Raw genomic sequence first — 27,790 nt, forward strand, 5'->3', positions numbered from 1 at the left:
TGAAGGGTACGATGGCATCACTTACAGCGCTTGCATTGTCTTTCCCATGTACTACGATCTCTTGCCTATCCCACTCGAATTTGACCATCTGATGTAATGTAGAAGGCACTGCTTTGGCGGCGTGGATCCAGGGTCTCCCCAACAAAAGATTATATGACACTGCCACGTCCAACACTTGAAACTCCATGGTGAACTCGACCGGACCAATTGTTAATTCAAGTATGATGTCACCCACTGTGTCTGTACCACCTCCATCAAACTCTCGAACATAGATGTTGTTCTTGTGAATTCTGTCACCATCGACCTTTAGTTTGTTCAACGTGGTCAAAGGACAGATATTGGAACTGGACACATTATCAATCAGTACTCGAGTGACTACCGAGTCTTCACACTTCACGGTCAAATAGAGGGCTCTATTATGTTATGTACCCTCCACGGGCAACTCATCATCTGAAAAAGTGACCCTGTTGACCTCGAAAATCTTGTTTGCTATTTTCTCCAGATGGTTCACAGAGATCTTATCCAGAACATGGGCTTCGTTCAGAATTTTCATCAATACCCGGCGGTGCTCATCTGAATGGATCAACAAGGATAACAATGAGATCTGTGTCGGGGTCTTCCTCAACTGCTCCATAATGGAGTAATCTTGCGCCTTCATTTTCTTTAAAAATTCTTCCGCCTCTTCCTCGGTAACTGGATTCTTTGTCGCTACTGGATTGGCCCTTCTTAACTCTGCGGGAGCAAAACACCTTCCCGAATGAGTTAGACCTTGGGCTTCACACACTTCTCCTTTGACTTCTTTCCCTTTGTAAATCACCGTCACCCGTTCATAATTCCAAGGAACAGCCTTGTTGTTGATCACTGGAAGCTGAGTTACCGATTTTATAATAACAGGCTCCGTGCGAGCACAACAAGTTTACTTGCAACCCCTGGCACTACCACTTTAGCTTTCTCGGGTTTCACTGCAACAAGGCTCGACGACCCTCTCTCGGCTACCACAGCTGGCTTATCATCTACCCCTCTCAACTGGACCACTGATTTCCCACTGGTTACTTTTTCTTTTGAGCTGGTTTCGCTGGAACGGATCATCATTACTGTCTGTGAGGGCTTCCTGGACTCCCCCTTTTTGTGTATCAACTCAATCATGTGTGTCTCATGGTGAGCTGGCAGTGGATTCTGATTAATATTTGGTGCTTCTGGGGCTTGAACCTCGATCCGATGAGTATCGATAAGCTCTTGCACAGTTGTTTTCAGCTTCCAACATTTCTTTGTATCATGCCCTGGGGCCCATGAACAGTACTCACAACTCACCGAATGGTCAAGATTTCTAGGGGGAGGATTTGGCATTTTAGGCTCAATTGGATTCAACATGACCAACTGCCTCAATCTGTGGAAAAGACTGGTATATGATTCCCCCAGTGGAGTGAAAGTCTTTTGCTTCTGTGACCTCTCATTCTTGAGGGCTGGGTTTGGTTGAAAACCTGTCCCGAGGGATTTCTGTAGGCCCTTGGGGGTGGATATGTGTTTTGTGGAGCTGGGTATGGATTTTGTGGAGCTGGCGCGCGCCATTGTGCGTGTGTCAGGGTTTGGGTATAGGCTTGTGCATGATGGACGAAAAAATGGGGATCTGGCCGTGGGTAGTAGTGTTGTGGAGGGCTATATGAAGTGTGGGGGTAATTTTGGTGGTAGGGTCGTGATTGGCTATAGTAGGGTGACGGGCCTCTAGATCCGAACTAGGCTCCGGACTCAACAGTCGTGACATCTTCTTTCTTCATCTTCCCAAGTACACCCCCAGTGCCGCTTTGGATGGCCTGAATGGTTGCCTTGATCGCTGAATAGCTCATGATTTTGTTGGACTTAAGCCCCTCCTCGACCATGCCTCCCATTTTTACAACCTCATTAAAAAACTTGCCAATTGCGGACACCAATGACCAAAGTAAGTTGGCTCCAGAGCCTGCAAAATGTAATCGACCATCTCGCTTTCTTTCATTGGGGGATCTACCCTTACTGCTTGCTCCCTCCACCGGAAACCATATTCTCTAAAACTTTCGATGTGCTTCTTCTCTAGTTTAGTCAAAGATAGTCGGTCTGGAATGATCTCAAGATTATACTGAAAGTGACAAGCGAATGCTTGGGCCAAATCGTCCCATGTGTACCACCTGCTATGATCCTGTCTGGTGTACCATTCTAACGCCGATCCACTTAAACTTTGGCTGAAATATGCCATCAGTAATTCATCTCTTCTGCCTGCTCCCCTCATCTTGCTACAAAAACCTCTCAGATGAGCCACCGGATCACCGTGTCCGTTGTACAAGTCGAATTTGGGCATTTTGAACCCTGCCGGTAGTTGTACATTTGGGAAAAAACACAGGTCTTTGTAAGCTACACTCACCTGACCTCCTAACCCTCTCATATCCCTGAAGGATTGTTCTATGCTTTTCATTTTTCTGAACATCTCTTCCTGTTCAGGATTTCTGGCCGGTTTTTCTGCTTTACCCGGTAGGTCAGAATGTGGATCATGTGGATATGCTTCAGGTGCTTTGAAGGTAAGCTCTGGGGGATAATACTGGTTGTCCTGAGCTTGGGACACAGGTTCACTCGGGGATTTATGGAGTGCAGCTGGTGGAGATGCCACAAAGACAGGGGTGATTGGCGGAGGAGGGTATGGAATTGATTTTGGTGGTGGAGCATGTGGCATTTGAGAAGTAGTGCCATGGTAGTGTTGATAAATGGGAAAACCTGGATCGGTGGCGGGATGATCCTGAGACTGAGCTAATGGTGGGGTAAAAGCAGGGTTAGCAGGGTAAGCTGGCGGTGATTGCCCTTTGGACCAGGCTTGGTACATTTCGGCCATCTGTTGCTTAAGCTTGAGCATCTCCTCTTTCATTTTATAGACGTCCAACTCCTCTACCTCAACACTAGTGTCGACATCTGGGATAGATATGATTTCCGGTATTGGTCTCTTCGATCTGGTTTGGTAATGATAATGTGCCAGTATCCTCTAAATAAACTAACTGCTTGAATTCTCTGGAAGTCAACAAACTTGTTAGTTTTTAGAGTTTAACACATATGCAATTACACGTTGGGATGCAATGCACCTAGGCAATTAACCATTTTCTATCATGCATTTGCTTCGTTTGCGTGCGTCATTTCCGGCCTCTCATAATTGTGCCCCTTCTTTTAAGCTTTCTTTATTCTATCCTTCTTTATTTATTTTTCATTTTCCCCTTTTTCTTTTTTAGTGGTGTTCGAATCCTATAGAGATTGCCTACGTATCATGTCCCCGCATGAATCAGACCGTGCGTAGTTCTGCCCTATAAGTGCGAAAAGCAAAGAGATAAACTTTTGGAAATTTTCCATTTTTCATTAATAAACATTCTATTACAAACCAGACGCTTTTGGAAAGGAAAATAATAGACTCGAAACCAAACCAAGTACGAACTCAATAACTTCTGACAGACTCTGATGCGAAAGAAAAAAACAAACTCTAACAGACAACAGACTCTAAGGAACAAGAAAGTGCAGATTCGAACTATGAACACATTAAAGTTTTAAATTTGGGTGCCAGCGGGGCGTCATTCGGCCTTGTCGCGGGCTTAGGTGTAAGGCCCCTTTCCAGCTGTTCCAATACATACATGATTTGCTTCACAAATATCATCACCACCGAGAAGAAAGTAGTGCGGGTCATGTTTTCACACACCTGACATTTCCTGTTAATAGCATGAGCAATAGTCAAAATCTTGTCCCTAGTTCGGTCTTTCTCTAGGAGTAGGCGTTCTATCTGATCCCTTCTAGCCTTCAAAACCCGAGAATCATGCAGATGTTGTTTCTGTAACTGCTGTATTTCATCTTCCATCAAGGCCATTAGATTATAGCGGTGTTTACTTTCGGTTTCAAAAGCCTTGGCTTGTTTAGCCGCCTTGTTCTCTAGGGTGGTCACCTTCCTTTTTAGACCGGCAATGATCTTTTCATAATCTTTCCTCGCCTGTTGTAAGTACTGTGTGCGCTCTTTTGTTCTTTTTTCCCATTGTGCCTGGAGTTGTGCTATGGTACCCTCAGATTTCTTCAAATCATTCCGGCACTCACTGATTTCTTTTTTCAACCCTTTTATTAACCGTTCATCCGACCGACTCCTTTGTTGGTTGTCATCATCTATCCTTATTTGTCGGATTTGGGCTTTCGGTGCCTCATTTTCTTGGGCCTATTTGTTCTTTTCTGTCATGCCCCGAACCTGGGCCTAGACGTAACACGACACTCGGTGCCTGACTACATGTGACCGAGCGAACCAACTGGCTGGCTGAATCAACATGTGGTGTAACTATGAGCTAGAGATAAATATAAAACATGATAATCTACTAAAGAGTCTGACTAAAATATCATAGATGCGGAAAATACTAAAAGATCTGCAAGTATAAACAAGTAGCCGACAAGGCTAACACATGAAATCCTGCTAAGATCTGACTGACTGGGTTATAGTCTGCGAAGCCTCTAAAGAATACTGAAAATGCTAATTGTTTACCGGAACAAGGTCCCCGGTATACCTTATTAACTGAAATACTAGAATGACTAAAACAAAAGAGAAATAAGGCCCCGGAAATAAAGCCCCGGAAGACTGGGGCTCACCAATAGCTGATACGAGATGTCCTAGCAAGCAGAATCGTCAACCTACAAAGCGTTACCTGCATCGCGAGATACAGGCCCCGGGCAAAAGGGACGTTAGTACATTTGAATTGTACTGGTATGTAAAATAGCTGAACAAAAGAACTGTCAATACTGAAACTGAAACTGAACTGCTAGCTGATAAACTGATAACTGAACAAGGAAGTAAGGATGTGAATACTCCCTTTTTTTTTGAATGATGAACAACCTGTTTAACTGAATATTAGAAGTAAGGATATGAATACTCTCTCTCCTGAATGATGAACAACCTGTTTATCTGAAGAATAAACTGCGGCCTCAGGCCCAATATATATATATATGTGCACAAACTGCGGCCTCGGTCCCAAGTATACGTATACATAACTGCGACCTCAGGTCCAAAATGCATAAAGCATAAACTGCGGCCTCAGGCCCAAATGTAGGTGTTCAACATTCAGGAATTTAAATCAGGAACTGAGAATCATACTGTAATATGTGATACTGAAATAATGAGCCATACCGGCTTACATGATACAGGTATAGTGAATAGGATTAAACTAAGATAAGTATTCGTAATAAGTTGATTTGTCATAACTGAAACTCATAGAATATCAAATGATCATGAAACTATGTCATCTAGAGAATATAAGTTCTACTTCCATTCATGGAACCAAGGCATAATTACTTTCTGAGGAAACTAGTAATGTTCATGATGAATGGGACGTAGGGAGAATCATAGATATTCCCAAACGTAAAGAGTTAGCCTTACATATCTCAATTTGCCCCTTAGTGATACTACAATGATCCACACTACTACGAACCTTCAATCTACAACAACAACATCCAATGGAACCCAATATTAGTAATAAATTCCATAACTTATGCCATTTCGGCATATTATCAAACACCTTGAAGGCATAGATATTTACACCTCATAACTATAGTGTTGGTTCATCCAACTATCACCATTAACCAACAATTCATTCCACCATCATTCCTAACAAATTTATAACTTCCAACAACATATGTATGACCATCCATTCACACCCAACCAACAAATCCTATCAAATAATCACCTTTAAATCCCTACCATGGTCATGCATTTAAATTGGGAATTTATGACTTCCAATCACCATACCATAAGTTGTAATACTTGATTCATACTCATAATTCTATAATAACACCATATATGTAAGTCTAAGGGTGTAGGATTACCTCTTATAGACCAAATCTTGAAAGACAACTTTTGGGGTGTTCTTGAGATTTTGAAGAAATCCTATGAAACCCAGTCAAAATCATGTTGTAACTAGTGATCGAGAAGTGAAATCACCATGAAAACACACTTAAAAACTCACCTTAGGTGTGCAATTGGATGCCTTGGTCGAGTTGAGGTGTAGAGGAAACCCTAAGCTTGAGAAGTGACTCAATTTTTATTATTTCCGGCCTTTAAAGTATTTAAAACTTTTCAGATGCGAGAGTTCGCGCGCGAGGCAGAATGCTCAGCAAAAACGCGCGACTTCATGCTAGTGATACCTGCCCAGTAAAATGGTCATTACTTTCTGTATACAACTATAAATGACAAACGGTTTATTGAGTTGGAAACTAGACTCAAAGGGCTTTAATTTGATAGGTTATGCATCACACAACTCGTTATATAACCGGAGATATGATCGTTCAAAGTGAGGTCTTGTGCGCACTCATTTACAGATTTGTCTAATATGAAACTTTTCCAACTTGGCTTAGACTTAGGCCTCTCCTTAGACCCCAATTCACCTCTAATATGCCTCGTACACTTATTATCATAACCACTCAATTACCATCACGCTAATACTCGTTTAATGCATCCACAACCGATTCAAATTATGGGGTGTTACATTATCTCCCCCTTGGGATCATTCGTCCTCGAATGATGGTCCTGGCTGCAACTACGGCTATCTATGGTCATTAAATGGGTGTTATGGAGATATGAGAATACTAAAATATTATGAATACATGTATATCAAACTGAACGAGCACGTGATCACTAAATACTAAGCTAAGTAGATATTGTAGGACACAGAGATTATAATATAAGACCTGAATGGAAAGGTTAATTACCTTCCACATTTTCCTTTTGCTCTTCAAAGAGATGGGGATATCTGGACTTCATGTCTTCCTCGGCTTCCCATGTAGCCTCTTCAACCTTTTGATTTCTCCAAAGCACTTTTACTGAAGCAATTTCCTTAGTTCTGAGCTTGCGGATTTGTCGATCAAGAATAGCTACTGGAATTTCCTCATAAGACAGGTTGTCCTTAACCCCTATAATCTCCATAGGAACCACAAGTGACGGGTCTCCCATGACTTTTTTCAACATGGACACATGAAACACTGGTGTACAGCAGCTAGTTCTTGTGGCAATTCTAACTCATAAGCCACCTGTCCGATCCTTCGCAGGATTCTATATGGACCAATATAGAGGGGGATAAGTTTCCCCTTCTTTCCAAATCTCATAACGTCTTTCATGGGCGATACCTTCAGAAATATCCAATCATCAACTTGGAACTCTAAGTTTCTACGTCGTACGTCCGAATAGGACTTTTGGCGACTTTGAGCTGTCTTCAAATGCCTTTGTATCAAATTAACTTTATCCATGGCCTGATAGACCAAATCGGGTCCTAACAACTTCGCTTCTCCGACTTCGAACCAACCAATTGGTGATCTACACCTTCGCCCATACAGAGCTTCATATGGTGCCATCTTGATACTAGAGTGATAACTGTTATTATAAGAAAACTCTACAAGAGGTAGATGATCGTCCTAATTACCTTTAAAATCAATAACACATGCCCTCAACATATCCTCAAGGGTCTGAATGGTGTGTTCCGCCTGGCCATCTGTCTGAGGATGAAAAGCGGTGCTGAAATTCACCCTTGTGCCCAATCCCTTCTGAAAGGATTTCCAAAAGTTTGCTGTGAATTGAGCACCACGATCTAAGATAATGGACAAAGGAGTCCCATGCAATCAGACAATTTCTTTGATATACAACTTGGCATAATCCTCGGCCGAATCTATAGTCTTCACTGGCAAGAAGTGAGCTGACTTGGTAAGTCGGTCTACAATCACCCAAATCGAATCATGCTTCCAGAACGAGCGAGGTAGACCTGTTATGAAGTCCATGTTTATCATCTCCCATTTCCAGATGGGAATTTCTATATTCTGAGTTAAACCGCCAGGCCTCTAGTGTTCGACTTTCACCTGCTGGCAATTTGGACACTTAGCCATGAAATCTGCTATATTCTTTTTCATATCATTCCACCAATAAACCTCCTTAAGATCACGATACATCTTTGTGGAACTTGGGTGAATAGAATACCTGGAATTGTGGGCCTCTGACATAATCCGCTCTCTGAGCCATTTACATCTGGAACGCATAGTCTGCCTCTGTATCTCAAAGTGCCATCATCTCCCCCTTGTTCAAAAGCCATAGTCTTGTGTTTGCGAATTCCTTCCTTCAGCTGCAATAAGTAAGGATCACTGAACTGTTTTTCTTTTACTTCGGCTACTAAGGAGGATTCAGCCCTGTTCTGGAGAACAACGCCACCATCTTCGGAGTCCAAAAGTCGAACTCCTAGATTTGCTAAGCGGTGGACTTCCTTCATCATAGTTCACTTGTCTACCTCAACATGAGCTAAGCTCCCCATAGAACGCCGACTGAGAGCATCGGCTACAACATTTGCTTTCCCCGGATGATAGAGGATATCAACATCATAATCCTTAAGTAATTCGAGCCACCTTCTCTGACGTAGATTTAATTCTCTTTGATTGAAGATGTACTGGAGACTCTTGTGATCTGTAAAAATGTCAACATGTACCCCATACAAATAATGGCGCCAAATCTTAAGCGCGAACACCATAGCTGCTAATTCAAGGTCATGAGTCGGATAATTCTTCTCGTGAGCCTTAAGCTGTCTCGACGCATAGGCTATGACTTTACCATGTTGCATTAGTGCACACCCCAGACCAACCCCTGAAGCATCACAATAAACAACGAACCCTTCGCTTCTTTCTGGTAGTGTCAAGACTGGAGCTGAAGTCAATCTCTTCTTTAACTCCTCAAAACTTTTCTCGCACGCGTCCGACCATTAAAACATGACTTTCTTATGAGTTAATCTAGTCAAAGGGGACGAGATAGAAGAAAATCCCTCTACAAAACGCCTATAATATCCTGCTAGGCCCAAGAAACTTCTTATATCGGATACTGAGGTGGGTCTAGGCCAATTCTTCACTGCCTCTATTTTCTGAGAGTCCACCTTCACGCCTTCCCCTGAGATGATATGGCCCAAAAACGCTACTAATTTTAACCAAAATTCACACTTAGAAAATTTGGCATATAGCTTGTGATCCTGCAGTGTTTGCAACACAATTCTGAGATGTTCGGCATGGTCAGTCTCGCTGCGGGAATAAATCAAGATGTCATCAATAAACACGATAACAAACAAATCAAGATAAGGCTTGAAGACCCTATTCATAAGGTCCATGAAAGCTGCTGGTGCATTCGTTAAACCGAATGACATTACCAAATATTCGAAATGCCCATATCGAGTCCTAAAAGCTGTTTTTGGAATATCAACTTCCTTAACCTTCAACTGATGGTATCCCGATCTGAGGTCAATCTTGGAATAATACTGGGCGCCCTGAAGTTGATAAAATAAATCATCTATTCTGGGAAGAGGGTACTTGTTCTTGATGGTGACTTTATTCAACTGACGATAGTCAATGCACATGCGCAACGACCCATCCTTCTTTCGGACAAACAAGACTGGTGCGCCCCAAGGTGAGACACTTGGCCTTATAAATCCCTTATCTAGCAGGTCCTTCAACTGGACTTTTAACTCTTTCAACTCTTCTGGGGCCATTCTGTAAGGCGGAATGGATATTTGCTTAGTGCCTGGAAGTAGATCAATTCCAAAGTCAATCTCTCTATCGGGAGGAATTCCAGGGAGATCTTCGGGAAACACTCCTGGAAACTCATTTACAATTGGTATCGACTGGAGAGTAGGGATCTGAGCATCTGCATCCTTAACTCGAACCAGGTGATAGATATATCCCTTGGAGATCATCTTTCTTGCTTTAAGATAGGAAATAAACCTACCCCTAGGTGCTACTGCATCACCCTTCCATTCTAAGACTGGTTCACAAAACTCAAAACTTACTATTTTGGTTCTACAACCAACTTTGGCATAACATGACTCTAACCAATCCATGCCCATGATCACATCGAAGTCTAACATCTCCAATTCTACTAAGTCTGCTACAGTAAGACGATGACGCACTTTAACTGGACATCCCTTATAGATATACCTTGCTATAACTGATTCTCCAACTGGAGTGGACACTTCAAAGGGTTCACACAACTTTTCTGGTTCTATCCCAAATTTCTTTGCAATATATGGGGTTACATAAGATAGGGTGGATCCTGGATCTATAAGAGCATAGACATCAAAAGTGAATATTGTTAGCGTACCTGTGACAACATCTCCACGAGCCTCTGTATCCTGACGGTCTGCCAGTGCATACAAGCGGTTTCGACCACCGCATGCATCATTAGACTTTGTTGCACTGCGCCCTTGTTGGGCCTGAGAGTTATGATGGGCTGCTGAATTAGTGGACTGAGCTGCATTGCCTCCATTGTTCTGTTTTGCCGATGGACAATCCCTCAAGAAGTGGCCCTGCTGACCGCACCCAAAGCAACCATTTGTGCCCAAACGACACAACCCTGGGTGCCTCTTACCACACATATTGCAAATAGGGTAACTAGGGACTTTGTAGCCCACACTAGCCTGTGACTGCGAGTCTACTATTTTGAAATTCTGATTTTTCTTGTTAAACTTCGACCTCGGAACCGGTGCACTAGCTGAAGATAGAGCAGGTCCTGATTTTGATTTCTTGAAAAACTGGCGATTGCCTCCTGCTTGAAATCCCCCATGGTTGAAATTTCCTGCAGACTTAGCTCTCTTGCTGAATTCCCTCTCCTTCTCTCTCCGTAGCCGCTCTTCTTCCTTCAACCTGTCTTCGTTCCCTTGAACAAAGGCAACCATCTTAGTGATGGTCATGTCATTATTCTGAGCAGCTATATTAGCATCAGCAAACAATTCATCTAAGATCCCCAACACAAACCGCCTAACTCTGACCCTCATTTCACGTACCATTTCTGGAGCATACTTGGCTAGAGAGACGAACTTGAGGTAGTACTCATTCATACTCATATCATTCTGTCTGAGTCTCTCAAACTCCAAAGCCTTAGCTTCCAAGACCTCAATGGGTAGAAAGTGCTCAAGGAACGCATCTGCAAAATCCTTCCAAGTCGCAGGATCTGCATCCTCCCCTAGGGACTCTTCCCATGTTTCATACCACATGTTGGCAACATCCTTCAGCTGGTACGCAACAAGCTCTACTGCCTCAGTGTCTGTAGCATGCATCACTCGAAATATCTTCTGAACCTCATCAATGAAGTTTTGCGGATCCTCATCCTTTTTAGACCCTGTAAAGACGGGAGGTTTCATGTTGAAGAATTCCCTAGACCTGGAACTACCCGTCTCACAAACATCACTTGTTCCCTGCCTTTAAGCCTGATTAGCAACAATCTGGGTGAGCAACTAGATATCTCCCCTGACATCCATGTCTGAAGCACTGGGCACTAAGCTCGATGCAACTCCCTGGGCTGGAGTGTCCTCCTCCTGAGCAGCATTAGTTGTGGCCCCCTGGCTAGTAGCTGAGGCCTTCCTGGTGTACTTTCTTTTTGCAGTCATTTTTCTGAAATATGCAATTCGCACGGGTTAGAAAGATTCCTGAAAGCAAATCTCTAACTGCATGATCTAGAGTATGAAAGAAATGGAACAATCCTAGATGTCTTGGTGGTCAACTACTTACATGTGTGGCGCGCACACACACATAAAAGAGACCCCACTAGACACGGCTTCGTAGACTTCCTAGGACTCTTGAACCTATGGCTCTGATACCAAGCTTTGTCATGCCCCGAACCTGGGCCTAGACGTAACACGGCACTCGGTACCTGACTACATGTGACCGAGCGAACCAACTGGCTGGCTGAATCAACATGTGGTGTAACTATGAGCTAGAGATAAATATAAAACATGATAATCTACTAAAGAGTCTGACTGAAATATCATAGATGCGGAAAATACTAAAAGATCTGCAAGTATAAATAAGTAGCCGACAAGGCTAACACATGAAATCCTGCTAAGATCTGACTGACTGGGTTATAGTCTGCGAAGCCTCTAAAGAATATTGAAAATGATAACTGTTTACCGGAACAAGGTCCCCGGTATACCTTATTAACTGAAATACTAGAATGACTAAAACAAAAGAGAAATAAGGCCCGGAAGACTGGGGCTCACCAATAGCTGATACGAGATGTCCTAGCAAGCAGAATCGTCAACCTACAAATCGTTACCTGCATCGCGAGATACAGGCCCCGGGCAAAAGGGACGTCAGTACATTTGAATTGTACTGGTATGTAAAATAGCTGAACAAAAGAACTGTCAATAATGAAACTGAAACTGAACTGCTAGCTGATAAACTGATAACTGAACAAGGAAGTAAGGATGTGAATACTCCCTTTTTTTTGAATGATGAACAACCTGTTTAACTGAATATTAAAACTGCGGCCTCAGGCCCAATATGTGTATATATATATATATGTGCACAACTGCGGCCTCGGGCCCAAGTATACGTATACATAACTGCGACCTCAGGTCCAAAATGTATAAAGCATAAACTGCGGCCTCAGGCCCAAATGCAGGTGTTCAACATTCAGGAATTTAAATCAGGAACTGAGAATCATACTGTAATATGTGATACTGAAATAATGAGCCATACCGGCTTACATGATACTGGTTTAGTGAATAGGATTAAACTGAGATGAGTATTCGTAATAAGTTGATTTGTCATAACTGAAACTCATAGAATATCAAATGATCATGAAACTATGTCATCTAGAGAATATAAGTTCTACTTCCATTCATGGAACCAAGGCATAATTACTTTCTGAGGAAACTAGTAATGTTCATGATGAATGGGACGTAGGGAGAATCATAGATATTCCCAAACGTAAAGAGTTAGCCTTACATACCTCAATTTGCCCCTTAGTGATACTACAATGATCCACACTACTAAGAACCTTCAATCTACAACAACAACATCCAATGGAATCCAATATTAGTAATAAATTCCATAACTTATGCCATTTCGGCATATTATCAAACACCTTGAAGGCATAGATATTTACACCTCATAACTATAGTGTTGGTTCATCCAACTATCACCATTAACCAACAATTCATTCCACCATCATTCCTAACAAATTTATAACTTCCAACAACATATGTATGACCATCCATTCACACCCAACCAACAAATCCTATCAAATAATCACCTTTAAATCCCTACCATGGTCATGCATTTAAATTGGGAATTTATGACTTCCAATCACCATACCATAAGTTTTAATACTTGATTCATACTCATAATTCCATAATAACACCATATATGTAAGTCTAAGGGTGTAGGATTACCTCTTGTAGACCAAATCTTGAAAGACAACTTTTGGGGTGTTCTTGAGATTTTGAAGAAATCCTATGAAACCCAATCAAAATCATGTTGTAACTAGTGATCGAGAAGTGAAATCACCATGAAAACACACTTAAAAACTCACCTTCGGTGTGCAATTGGATGCCTTGGTCGAGTTGGGGTGTAGAGGAAACCCTAAGCTTGAGAAGTGACTCAATTTCTATTATTTCCGGCCTTTAAAGTATTTAAAACTTTTCAGATGCGAGAGTTCACGCACTTGTTCGCGCGCTTGTTCGCGCGCGAGGCAGAATGCTCAGCAAAAACGCGTGACTTCGTGCTAGTGACACCTGCCCAGTAAAATAGTCATAACTTTCTGTATACACCTCCAAATGACAAACGGTTTATTGCGTTGGAAACTAGACTCAAAGGGATTTAATTTGATAGGTTATGCATCACACAACTAGTTATATAACCGGAGATATGATCGTTCAAAGTGAGGTCTTGTGCGCACTCATTTACAGATTTGTCTAATATGAAACTTTTCCAACTTGGCTTAGACTTAGGCCTCTCCTTAGACCCCAATTCACCTCTAATATGACTCATACACTTATTAACATAACCACGCAATTACCATCACGATAATGCTCGTTTAATGCATCCACAACCAATTCAAATTACGGGGTGTTACATTTTCTCCTTGATCGGCGTCAACTTGCAGACTATTTTAAAATTCCAGGTCTCTAATATGTTGCTCCAGCTTGCCTATTTCTGCCCTGTAACTCTCTTCTTTAGCCAACCAATCCCAATGTTCTTGCGATGCCTCGACGAACTCCTGGAGATGGGGTCTTTTGGCTGGCCTCCCAAACTCGATTTCTCTCTTATACCAAGCAAGGTATCCCGGCGAAACTTCACCTTTGGACCGATCACGTACACACGTTTTTGCCATTAAGTATTGACACTCGCTCCAAATTTGGCGGACTGTTGCTTCAGGAAATTGTCCGTGGGCCCGATCTCGACTATTTGGCCACTAAGATCTTCATCTTTCGGAACTATTTGGCATCTCCCCAACTGCCTCAAAACTCGATAAGGGGTATAGGGCTGGATACTCCTGAGCCCCATCAAAAGAAAATGGGGTCCAGTGGCTGGCATATATATGATTTCATCCACAGGCAACCATCCAAATGTCCATTCTATTTGGCCCGCAGTGACAGAACGGAGGCGCGCTGTCCACTTTGTGACCCCTTCTGGCAAGCTGATTCCGTCAACCCTCGTAGGAAATTCCTCTATGCACGTTTTCTCCGTCGACCCATAACTCATAAATTGAGGACGACGACATAGGTGTTCGATCATCCACATCTGCAGCAACGCGTTGCACCCCTCAAAAAAGCTTCCCCCGGCTTTGCAGGCTGTGAGAGCGCGGAAGATTTCAGCTACTATCATGGGTGCGAGGGTGTTGTTGGCCTGAGTAAGTAAAGTGCTGACAACCCCAGATACTCGTATGTCAATGTTCCCGTCTTTTCTAGGAAACACCAGGAGTCCAAAAAGGCTACCATGAATGCAAAATACCTATGTTCTTCCTACTTAAGCGATTTCCTTTGCTACAGATTTTGTTTTCCGGCTTATTGAACCCCCTATGTGGCCATATCTGTTGTATATAAACCGCAAAGTACAAAAACCAGCTGCCAAGTCTGGATTATGGACCCCCTGCTTATTTTCAAAGAGTCTAGGAACCTATGTACGGCTACGGCCTTTGGAGCAATCAGGTACTGGTGTCTCAGAGGAACCTTGGGACCCCTGATGTATCCGGCTATTTCTTCCAATGTTGGGGTAAGTCCAAAATCCGAGAAGTGAAATACGTTGTGAGCCGGGTCCCAGAATGCGACCAAGGCCTTTTATGATATCCCCCCTAGGATTAATTTTCAGCAACCCAGTGAGGCCTCCCATGTATAGATTGACTGTGTTGCACCCTGATTCGCCCAAGTCATCCCACCACATGTGCAACTCCAAAGGGATCTTGTTCAAACTGTTACGTGCAAATTCTGACTTGTGCTCATTCTGCACATTTATTAGGGTGGTTAAGCAAAAATCACGATTCAATTGACTCAAAAATCACAATTCAATTGACTTGTGCTCATTTTTTTTTAAATAAATCCCGGTTTTGCCAATACGACCTTTTAGCACCTCGGGGTCGAAGATTTTAAGGCTGTGTCGGCTAACCGGTGAAAGCCTAAAAAAATGACCACAGGCGGCTGTTCTTGCAAAAATAGCCTTCATGCGCCCTTTTAGGGACGTTCGGCTATTTCTAGCAAGAATGACATCACCCTAATTATTTTCAAATAAAATTTTTGTTCTTTGGCTAATTTCGCAAAAGTGAAGTTGGACTCGATGAGGGTTGCCTACGTATCTCACACCCTGTGGGAATCAAACTGGCATAGTTCGGGCCGATAAAACAAACTTCTTTTGAAAACCAGGCTCTTTTCATTGGCAAATAAAACTATATTTTTCTTTTTTTTTCTTTTTTTTTTATTTTCTCAAAAATTCGGCAGAGTTTTGACACTATTTGGACATTGGTTTTTTTCAAAGCAGGCGATTAACTCTCTTTAACCCTCATACTGCTATTTCTCTTTCCTCAAAATATTCAAAAGTCGGTCAGCATGCAAGTCCGAAGCAAATAAATGCACAAGTAGCAAGTAAGATGTATGAGGATGGTCTTTTTCATTTTTGGTACACCTGTCCTAGACAGACTCAACCCCTATGTTGAGCCTCCAAAGTCAAATGCACGTGATGCAAACAAACGTTCCTACTAGGGATCCGACATGAAGCTGAGTTATTCTAGGTTCATAACCTGGGTATTTGTTCTAGACTGTGTACCCGAGCGGACAACTCGAGTCGAGGAGGGGGCTACGTACCGGGAACCAAAAGGCCATCCGGTTTAGTAACTTGTCCAAGCCTCTTTCTTATTTCAAGGTATGACACTAACAGAATAGGGAGTCTCGACCAGCGAGCACATCCCCAAAGGTGAGAAGAGAAGGGTTTCATAGCAGTTTATATACAGTTCAGATAATATTAAAGCGGTAAAAGCAACATTTAGCACATTAGGCCCAAACATGTAAAAAATCAGATAAAACAAGCCAATTATAACAATTATTTAAAGCTCGAATTCTGAACCCTGAACCAGAGATTCTGGGTTCGGTCCCCAGCAGAGTCGCCAGAGCTATCACACCTTCTTTTTACCTGCGCCCGCAGGGGCGTAAGGGAGTTTTTCCAATTAAAGGATAGTCAAAACGGGATTTTATTTAAAGATTCAGAGTTGCCACTTGGGAGATATATGGTGTCACAAGTCACCGGTTGAATTCCGAATCGAGGAAAAGATTGACTCTGTATTACAGTCCGCGAACCAGAAATCCGAGTAGGGAATTCTGTTAACCCGGGAGAAGGTGTTAGGCATTCCCGCGTTCCGTGGTTCTAGCACAGTCGCTCAACTGTCATATTCGGCTTATTTATCTGATTTTAATACATGTTGAACCTATGGGCAAATTTTAACTTTTTCCGCTTTTATTATTATTATTTTTAACGAGAATTGCAACGTCGTAAAAGTACATCTCGAACCACGTCACATCAATGCACCCGTGGTTATTGACACATTTCAACTCTGTTGAGATTTGGATTTGGGTCACATAAATGTGCACCCGAGTTTAAGAAAGTAAATTATTAAAAGCGCATCTAGAATGACTAACGCATTATTATCTTTAGGGAGGGCCGTGAAATTCACTAAACGGCCCATCCCGAATTCTAAATGTTTTATTTTAACCATTTATTGAGGGCCCCGCAATTTATGCGTCTATTTGGCGAGACTCATCTCATCTATTATTTATTTTAAAGGGAAAATCCTAAGGTAACTATGATTTCTATTTTTGTTGATCTCTAATAAATAAACAAGTGCAGATCCTAATCGATTTGTTTCGGGGTTGGAGCAGACTAATTGGTGATGATGTACCAAAGCCAAACATCGGTCTTCGAAACTGGCCATCCGTATATCTCAGCCCAAGTCCAAGCGCATACGGTCATAAAACGGGACCTGGGCTGCACGTTTATCAATCGGGAGATTACACCTCTTGTGGGAAAAGGAATGGTTAAGCCCACGTGATTAAGCTAAACATGATAGTTCAAATTGAGCAATGACCAGTTAACAATTGTTCTGATGCATTATTCAGATGTTGCTGATCAGAATAACATCTTAATAACTAAGTGAAACTTATCAGGTTTAATGGATAAATCCAATAGACGCGCACATTCTGATCTTTACTAACATTCTTGTACTAATTTGAAAATACTACTTCAAGCTAATATATCAGTTGGTGCTCAAGGTAATTAATCATATGAGGTAACAATTAACTAAGTGGCTGATTGATATAACTACTACAAGCTTTGGCTTTAGGTGAAGGTGCATCAACCTGTATTCATATAAACAACCAGATTACCTATGACCAATTCAAATAGTTCACTCAATTGGGGCAGTCCAGTACAACTACCTTAACTACAACAATCCCTATTTCAATCCTCAAAATGCAACTAACATCTACTGCACAATAAACGGATCATAGAAAAACTTTCAAAATAACAGCTATCAAACATGCAAATCCCCAGTTAATAAGGAACACAAGTTCTCATACTACCTAACAGTCTGTACTAAATGATAGTTAACACAATCCAATTGTAGTTCAAATTATACAACAACCCTGTTCGAATCTGGTTCATATAATTACAAAACTAATTTTTGTTCAATACAATTGAACTATCTAAAATTTAGATTAAGTTACCAACCAAAATTAAAAAATACTAATTATCTTCTAATAACAATTATCATAAACAATCAAATACCAACCAAAATAAAATCACACAATTGGAGATTAAATTAAAAATGCAAAGTACATATTTTTTGTGATTTTCATTATTATAAATTCAAATATTGTTTAATTAATTCCTACTTGTAAAGTTAAATCCTAAATGCACATATATTTATTTTTTTTGTATTTTTTTCTTAATTAAAGTAAAAATAATCACGCACCGACAAATACAAATAAATCACAAACAACACAAAACTATCTTATTTTGAATTTTCTGGGAGTAGTTCTCGTAGGGCAAAAATCACGTGCTCACAGTGTCAACCAGAGTTTTGCTAATGTAATAAATCAGAGATTGCGTACCTTTGTTTTCGTGGACCAACACTATGCTTACCGCGACCTCTGATACGGCCAAGTATATTAGGAGGCGTTAGCCAGGTTTTGCTTTGGCGAGTAGTGGGGGCGAGGACAAGTATGCCTTTAGTTCTCTTAAGGAATTGATGCATTCTGAATTCCACTAGAGCCCGTTGTCTTTTTTCAGCACGTTGAAGCATTTGTGGTACTTGTCGGATGACCGTGAGATGAACCTCGACAGGGAGGCTATGCGGCCAGTCAGTTTTTTCACCTGTTTCTTACTGGTTAATACTTCAGGTATCCCTTCAATAGCTTTAATTTGATCGGGGTTGACCTCGATGCCTCTTTGTGACACCAGGAAGCCAAGGAACTTGCTTGAGATTATGTCGAAGGCGCATTTTTCGAGGTTCAATTTCATGTTGTACTGCCTTAATATACTGAAGGCCTCTTTTAGGTGGTCGATGTGATCTTCTTTCTTTTTTGATTTGACCAATATGTCATCGATGTAAACTTCTATTATTTTGTTGAGTTGATCATTGAACATCTTGGTGACCAACCTTTGATACGTTGCCCATGCGTTCTTCAACCCGATGGCATGACTCTGTAATATTACGTTCCCTGATGGGTGATGAAAGTATTTTCCTGGTCCTCCTCCTCCATGAGGATTTGGTTGTAACCTAAGTAGGCATCCGAGAAGCTTAACAATTCGTGCCCCACTGTTGCATCAATGAGCTGATCGATATGCGGCAACGGAAAGGAGTCTTTCGGGCAGGCCTTGTTTAGGTCTGTGAAATCTATGCACATCCGCCACTTTCCGTTTTTCTTTTTCACCATGACCACATTGGCAAACCATTGGGGGTATTTTGATTCTCGGATGGAACCATTAGCGAGTAGCTTGTCCACCTTATCACTGACAGCCTCGTTGATTGCGGCGTTGAATTTTCTTCTTACTTGTTGTATTGGGGGTAGAGTGGATCGACATTCAACTTGTGTGTGGCAACATCTTTCGGGATACCTGGCATATCTACATGGGAGAAGGCGAACAAATCGGCATTGTCAATTAAAAATTTATGAAATTTACCTGGTTCAGGAGTTTATGTCCGATGTAGGCCTGTTTTCGTTGTTGTCCAGTTAGACGGGATCGGGGTCTTCTACCGTTGACCCTGTAGCTTCCACGATGTCGGGGTCTCTAATGACGTCTTTTTGTGCGTCGAGTCCGGCCCCCGACTTTGGTAATTGCTACGCTTCTAAGTCTATTCCCTTTAACTGTTGAGTATATGTGCAATCCTAAGCGATACGATAGCATTCTTGGGTTGTGCGTTGTTCGCCTCGGATGTTGAATATCCCCCATGGAGTAGGGAATTTGATTACTTGATACAGGCTTGACGGGATGCCCTCATGGCGTGTATCGATGGACGCCCTATGATAGCATTGTAAGCTGTGTCCTGGTTTATGACATGGAACGTTGTTTCTAGGGTGACGCCCCCGGACAGAACGGGTAACGTTATCTCCCCTGAGGTTCGCTCAACTACATTGTTAAAACCTGTTAGTGTTATGCAACATGGAACTATCTTGTCTTCGAGTCTCATTTGTGTGAGAACTCGAGGGTGAATAATACACGTGTCGCTTCCGTCGTCTACCATTATTCTTTTCACATCAGTATCCAAAATACGTAAAGTAATGACAAGAGCATCGAAATGAGGGAAAGTTAAACCGTCAGTATCTAACTTATCGAAGATGATACTGTCTCAGAGGTCATTATACCGTTTATGGGTGATCGACTGCTTCAGTTTGTGTGTGGTGGTAAACTTCACGTGGTTGATTGATACTTCATCGCCTCTGCTGATGATCATTTGGATGGTGCAAGCGGGAGAGGGTGGCTTTGGAGGGCCTTGGTGTTGCTTACGCTCGCAGCCGAATTTGGCTCGTCCTCGATCGATCATCATCTCCCTTAGGTGCCCTTGGTTCAGCGTGTTTACTACCTCTTGCCGTAGGGCTATGCATTCCTCGGTGTTGTGACCCCGTTCTTGGTGAAATTCACAGAGGATGTTCAACTTTCGGGTACTTGGGTTGGACTTCATTTTTTGCGACAACTTTACCTTCGTGCCAAGCTTCTTCTAGTGCGTACACTATTTCTAAAGGGGAAACACAAAAATTGTGAGCAGATAAAAGTGGAGACATACCTCTTTTGTTTAGTTGAGTCCCTGTATGTGGCATGAACGACCCTTCCGCATGTCGAGGAGACGGTAGGATGGCTGTTCTAACATAGGGTTGATGCCTTTCTTGGTTGAGGCAGGGAATTGACTGATCTCTTTGACCGTCGTTACGTCGTTCTTTTCTCAACTCTATTTGGACTGATGTTAATCGTTGGGTCGGACCATTAAGGTCATCCTCATCTACTCTCACCTCGGCGTAGTAGGCATTGTGGATTTCTTCCCAAGTGGTGGGAGGGTATTTCATGAGCCTGCTTAATAACTTTCTGGTTGCTCTCGACCCATTTTTGTTCAACCCATTTTGGAAAGCTGCCGCTGCCATCCTTTCTGATACATTTGGTAAGCTCATTCTTACTCTATTAACCTGGGGGAGGAAGTATCGAAGTCTTTCGCCATGCGATTGCCTAACGGCGAATATATCATTTACCCTGGCCTCCGCCTTTTTAGCCTCAGCGTGGGCGGTGACGAATTTGTCGGCCATTTCTTCAAACGTTGTTATTGACCCGTGACGGTAATTGTGAATACCATGTTAAGGCTCCCCCCGTTAGGGTCTCGCTGAACTTTTTCAGTAACACTGACGGTACTTGCTCATTCGAAAGGTCGTTGCCTTTCACCGTTGTGACGTAATGAATGATGTGATATTCGGGATCTATGGTACTATCGTATATCTTCAAATACGGTGTCATTTTGAAGGTCTTGGGTATTGCATATGGAGCCGCTTCCTCGTTGTACGGTTTTTCAACGAATCGGCCAACATCCTGATTTGGTAGCAACTTTGGGGTGCCCGGTATCTTATAGACCCTTTCTTGATGTTCCCTCATCTGGTCGCGGAGTGCTTTATTCTCGTTTTCCATTTCTTCCATTTTCTTTAGAATGGATGCAAGTACGTCATTACCTGCATCAACAATGATGTAAGCGTTACCTGTTTGGGGGGGCGGGCTGTTCGCCGGTGGTCGTTGTGGCATTTGCTTCTGCGACGTTTCTATTTTCCCTTTAAACGGGTTTGTCGAGTATGTTGTTTAGAGTACTTGTCAGCTACTCTTCCAGTAAGTTTTTTTTACTGCTGGTGGTGCTTCCTCAGCTGTAGACGTGGAAGCTCCCCTTTCGCGTGAAGCGATTACACTTTCATGAGGGGGAGGTGAATCACTCTGCCTGGGTGTAGCGCTTGGCGTCACATTCTCATTGTTTTCTCTGTCATCCTCGATGCTATTCAAAATGTTGGTAGTGACACCCGCTATTGCTTTCTGTCTTGCATCTCCTTTTCCTGTCATAGTTAGTTTGTGCAAACGAGGAAAAGATAACTGTCTTTTTTTATGATCTAGAAGGAACTAAAATTTCAACTAAAACCTCCCCATAGACGACGCCAAATTGTTTGACCAAAAAGTGTTAAACCAATTAATGATGAAATAAGGATGAATCTTATTTAAATTTAATAAATTCTAGATTGAATATAGTAGGATATTTGCAAGATGAACAGTGTCTGAGAGTATTAAATAGCAGATTTAATATTCAATGATTAGCAATGAATATGGTAATGTGAGAATGCAATAAATATAGTTAATGACAGTAAATGTAATAAGAAAGGATCTACCACCCAATTATTGTATGATTGAGATATTCTTTTCTCTTGTCAGCAATGTGGAAGGGTGAGAAGTGAGGATGGATATGAAATCTTTGGATCTTGTGAACAAAGGTTGAACAACATGTGCTTGAATAATGTAATCAGTGAACAAGACAACTTTTGTATATTCTCTCTTTTAGTCAACCTTTACAATGTGCTCTTATCAAAAAGTAAAGATCCCATTTCTGTTCTCTATCTCTTCTTATTTATAAGGGATATTCCCAAGAAACCCTAAAAAGTACAATGTAAGGAATATCCAAGGTGAATATTCTCGTTGTCCTTTTCTAAGCCTATCCTAACGTTACAATTACAACTCCAGTTGCTCGTCCTCGACAACGATCCTTCTAAGGACGACCCCTCGTCATAATGTAGTGGTCGACCCCATCCTTGACATTGCTTATCTGCAATTACCGAGTTGCCAAATTTTGACCAATACAATAACAACATCCCTATATAATAACACTTCACTATAAAAGCCAAGCTTTTCCGGAATAAAATTTTCATATTATGTTATAATATATGTTCTATATAACAACACTTCGATATAACATTCAAAAATATTCGGAACAAACGAGGCTGTTATAGTGACTGTGCCTATTTTAATAACTTCCAAGTTAAGTCAAGCATATATAAAAATTAAAAACTCAAATAAATAAGGTTCTTTCTCTCTAAGAATTACACGTAAAGATCTTCTCTATATTTTTACACGTGATCAATAACATTAGAGGCAAGACGAAAAGAAAACTTCATGGATGATGTAGCAAATAAGGTAATAAAATACAAAAAAAAATATAAGATTTCAAACGTCTAAGGAAAAAGGACATTTTTCAATAGGTATGGTTGAAATTCATTGAAAACATATAGATGAGCCAATATACGAAATTTGAGGAAGATTATAGATGATTTGGACTGATTTGGTATCAAAATTTGTAGTTAAAATTGAGTTAAAAAAAATTCTTTTGCGACTCATATATCAAACATGTATCTCACACACATATATACATAGATATACATGATACATATTTGATATAAATATGATATATATATATATGATACACAGTGTGAGACACATATAATTTTTTTTCATGTTCATTTCTACTTCCACCTTTCAATTCAAACCATCTCAAAACTCCACTAAATCATCCCAAAACTGAGATTCAAGCTCCTTTTGATGTACCCAATTTGTTCGAATAACACCCGCTCAAAAGAAAGCAAAATTTGACCTTTTTTTTGCTACAAGCAGCTAACTGGCTAATATTAGTAATATTTTATAAATTGACCAATTTTTATAATAAGCTACTTATAAATGGACATAGTTGGTAGAGTTTTCATATTTTAATTTATATATTTATGTGATATGGTTTGATTCCCCACAAAATTTAAGAAAAAAAAATTACTTTTAATACTCGTGATTTAAAATATGCCATACGATTTGTGTCTAGACGTTTGGAAATAAAAACATAAGATTTGGAGAAAAATCATAGTTTTTGAAGTTAAGTTAAAAAATAAGATGTGTTTGGATATACATTTTATTTGAATAATATTACAATTTTATGAGGAAAAATATTATTTACTTGAAAAAATAGTACCTGAAACTCATCTTTAAAATATTTTGAAACTCATCTTCAAAAATGCTTATCAAAATAATAGCGCTGATGACAATTCACAAAATTTTACAAATTGGCTCAAAATTCAAGATGGGATGAGGGCAGCCAAAAATTAAGATGAAATAGTTGAGCAGTCGACGTGCAGTAAATATCAAGATGGCACCAATCAATATATACCGGGCTCGTTTGGTATAACAAATAGGGATTTTTTCATTCTCATATGCTATTTGAAATTTTATTATTTTTAATGTTCATGTTTAGTTAGTTAACTCGCATAAACAAGTTTTGTTTACAAAATATATACTATCCATTATTTGTGCCTTCAATCAAGAAATTTACACCTTTTCCTTTTTTCTCTCCTCTTTCCCTTTTTCTCTCCTCATCTTCCACCCACTCTTGAATTCTTCGTGAAAATACCTTCTCGCCTGTAGGTAAAATCAACGAATAGCTAAGAAAAAGACACGAGAATGTTCAAAGGGATATCTTATATTGCGTGGGTGATTCTGTACGATGTCAACAACTTCTTGGTTACTTAGGTGTTCCCAGAGACCATCTGTACACATACAACCAAAATTTTACCCCCTATACCTCCCCTCATTTTGTTGGAATATTACTCCAAAATTTTAAGGATGACATGTCTTTGGTATACTCTATAACTTAAGTTTCTAGTTTCAAAACAGTATGGAGTTAAGATAATCAACAAAATATTAAAAGAAAATAGGAGGACAATTGTTTAATTAATCCTCACTATATAGTATACCTATAGAGTGGAACGTAATGAAACTTTAACTTACAAGTATATATTAGTACTTACTGACCGGCATTTACATCTATACCCACTTATTGTGTTACGTTTTAATCTTGTACCCTCTTTGCACAAAAAATTGCAAGAGTACCCGTTTTTTCACATAACTTCAGCATACAGGGCTGAAGTAGCAAAGGCAATCACACAAAACTTCAGCATTCTAGTAGCCGGGCCTAAAGTTCAGCTCTAGAGCTGAAGTTTTTGTTTTGTAACTGGCGAACTTCAGCTCTAGAGCTGAAGTTTTTGTTTTTGTAATTGGGGAACTTCAGTTCTAGAGCTGAAGTTTTTGTTTTGTAACTGACGAACTCCAGCTCTAGAGCTAAAGTTTTTGTTTTGTAACTGGGGAACTTCAGCTCTAGAGCTGAAGTTTTTTTCTTTGTAACTGGGAACTTCAGCTCTAGAGCTGAAGTTTTTTTCTTTGTAACTGGGAACTTTAGCTCTAGAGCTGAAGTTTTTGTTTGTTTATAATTTCATTTGAGTCGCTGTAATTTTACAAAGGTTCCGCTTTTTATTGTGCGTAGGGAGTATAATAATTTGTCTTAAATGCAGAAAATTGCAGCAGTTGAAAATACAAAACGTATGAACTTTTCCATTCATTCGCAGGTGAGAATTCTTCGTTGCCTTCGAGATTTTATCTTCCAGTTGATGTTCATGATGCTCTGAGCATTGAATCTAAGAATTGAAAATTTAATATTATTCTTATACATGGAGGAGATCTTGTCTCTCTTGTGAGTATTATTTGTATTTAAGAATAATCGTATTTTCACTACTATTATTTTTATCAAGATAGAACCTTTACAATTGAGGTGTCCGCGAAAAGGAAAAAATGATTGAAAATTTATAGGACTCACCGGAGAAATAAGAAGAAGCAGATAGGGATGGACCTTACTTCTGGAAAAAGAAAAGATAAAACTTTGAGGAGGAGAAGGAGGAGGAGAAAGAGGGCTGAAATTGTTTAAAAAGTGGGTACAAGTTAAAAGTTTTAAAAAAAAATGGGTATAGGTTAAATGGGGGCGACCAAATAGGGCGCCCCGTACAATTTTTACCTTACTGACGAAGATTAAGAAGAAATGGATATTTTTTGCTGGGGAATATGCAAGCACAACAGTATAACAAAGCTCTCATTTCCTCAGGACAGAGTTTTGAAAGTTGTTCATAATTCAGCAAAGATGATTATATACAACTACAATATCATATCACTTAAATATAATTTTTATACAATATGTCTTTTGTATATTTTGTATTTGATTTATACACAGTAAAAATAAATTTCATACAACTAATTATATATTATACAACTTATCTATAACTTATCTACAATTTTTACACATTATTTCTACCCAGAATACAACTTAAATACAAATTTTATAGTAAATTTATATAATATGTCTTTTGTATATTTTGCAACTGATTTATACATAGTAAAAATAAATTTCATACAACTAATTATATATTATACAATTTATCTACAACTTAGCTACAACTTATTTACAATTTTCTTATATTATTTCTACTCAGTTATATACAACTTAAATATCAAGTTCGAAGAAGAACTCAATTTATAATGAAGAAATGATAGTAGCTCTATGTTTTATAGGCTTTATCATATTCAGTCGGAAGAGTTTAGGCAATACTTTCAAAGTGACTCTCGACGGGAGAATCCATGCTATTCAGGAAGAATCGCAGCAATTCCCTGCAACTTAAATATAGTTTTTATATAATATTGTTCAACTTTCATACAATAATTAAATATATATATATATATATATATAAACATAATACAATTTTTCTATAATTTTACTACAACTTTACTACAATTTCTGCAGTATAATGTATGCCATGTCGTCTTCTTCTTCTTCTTCTTCTTCTTCTTCTTCTTCTTCTTCTTCTTCTTCTTCTTCTTCTTCTTCGAGTTTCAATCTGAAATTCAGCCAAAATCAAGCCTAATCTTCACCAAAACACCCTCAAAATTGAGATAAACTCCAAACAATATTTTCAATTGTTTTCAACAACACCTAATCCAAACAAATAATGGTTTTTGAAAATCCAAATTCGAATTCAAAGGTTCAAAGCTTTTTAATGGCTATCAATTATGGAATTGCTGCTCTCTTTTCCTTTGCTTTACATTACTGGAATTAGAGATTGAGAGATAGGGAGAATTCCCAATTGTTTGCAACAACACTCAATTCAAACAAATAATATTTTTGAAAACCCAAATTTGAATTCAAAGCTTCAAAGCTTTTTAATGGCTGTCAATGGTTGAATTGTTGCTCTCTTGTGCAAGATACGTGGGGGGAAGGGGGATGTATAGAGAGAAATGTGGGGGAGTGGGATTTGTATGCTACAGTGATTGTAGTAATTGATTAATTATCCTTAAATCCTAAAAATGTACATAATTGGTAATTTTGTATATAGGAGGTAATTAAAGTGAAACTTGAGTAGGGAGGGTAATAAAGTTTCCAATAATGTATAAGTATGTAAAAATCCCCAAGAAATATGGGATAATTAATTCCAGGATTAAATTTGAGATGAGTTTATCCCATGTTTGGTTGTGATAAAATTGCGGAATAACTAATTTCGAAATTAGTTATCCCAAAATAATTAATCATACAATAACTTATTTCCCAACTAAACGATCCAACAGAGTATTAATATTGTATCTACTGCCTTTTATGACAATAAGTGGAACAACAATTTTAAAGAAAGAGGGACTATTAGCATAAAAAGGATCTTTTGAATACTGAATTTGTCATGCGTCATGTTAGAGTGTTAAGAGATAGACAGAATAGAATCGAACAAAAATAGAAAATTCGTATGGATGACTTAACTAATTTGGAATTTACGTAGAAGTGGTTGAGTTGTTAATGTTATGTATGTATATTTATTGAACCGGTACCCACTCAGGTTGTACTCGTACCTAAAGTAAATGACTAAATGCCTATTATAGCTTTGTTAGGCGAGGTATGTGACACCGCTTGGTTCCATATCCAAAAGTAAGGTGAAAGCAAATTAAAGTTCTGTATTATAGGAATATGATCCGCAATTGGCCTAATATTCGGCCTACTATATATTTCATCTAGTAGTAACAAAATGGTTAAAAGAAAATAGTTAACCATCTATATTATGCACTAAAAAATTGA

The 27,790-nt window shown here is 39.8% G+C and overlaps 1 protein-coding gene across 1 annotated transcript; it reads right to left on the bottom strand.

Moving 5' to 3' along the window:
• Window positions 1-8,391: 8,391 nt before the first annotated feature.
• On the bottom strand, window positions 8,392-11,180 carry LOC142174574 (uncharacterized). The gene is made up of 2 exons (XM_075240394.1): window positions 9,433-11,180; window positions 8,392-8,467 (listed from the first exon to the last, which is right to left on the bottom strand). Exons 1-2 carry the CDS (start codon window positions 11,178-11,180, stop codon window positions 8,392-8,394), a joined length of 1,824 nt encoding a protein of 607 aa, XP_075096495.1.
• Window positions 11,181-27,790: the final 16,610 nt, after the last annotated feature.

Source organism: Nicotiana tabacum, chromosome 20, assembly GCF_000715075.1.
Source record: "Nicotiana tabacum cultivar K326 chromosome 20, ASM71507v2, whole genome shotgun sequence".
NCBI lineage: Eukaryota > Viridiplantae > Streptophyta > Magnoliopsida > Solanales > Solanaceae > Nicotiana > Nicotiana tabacum.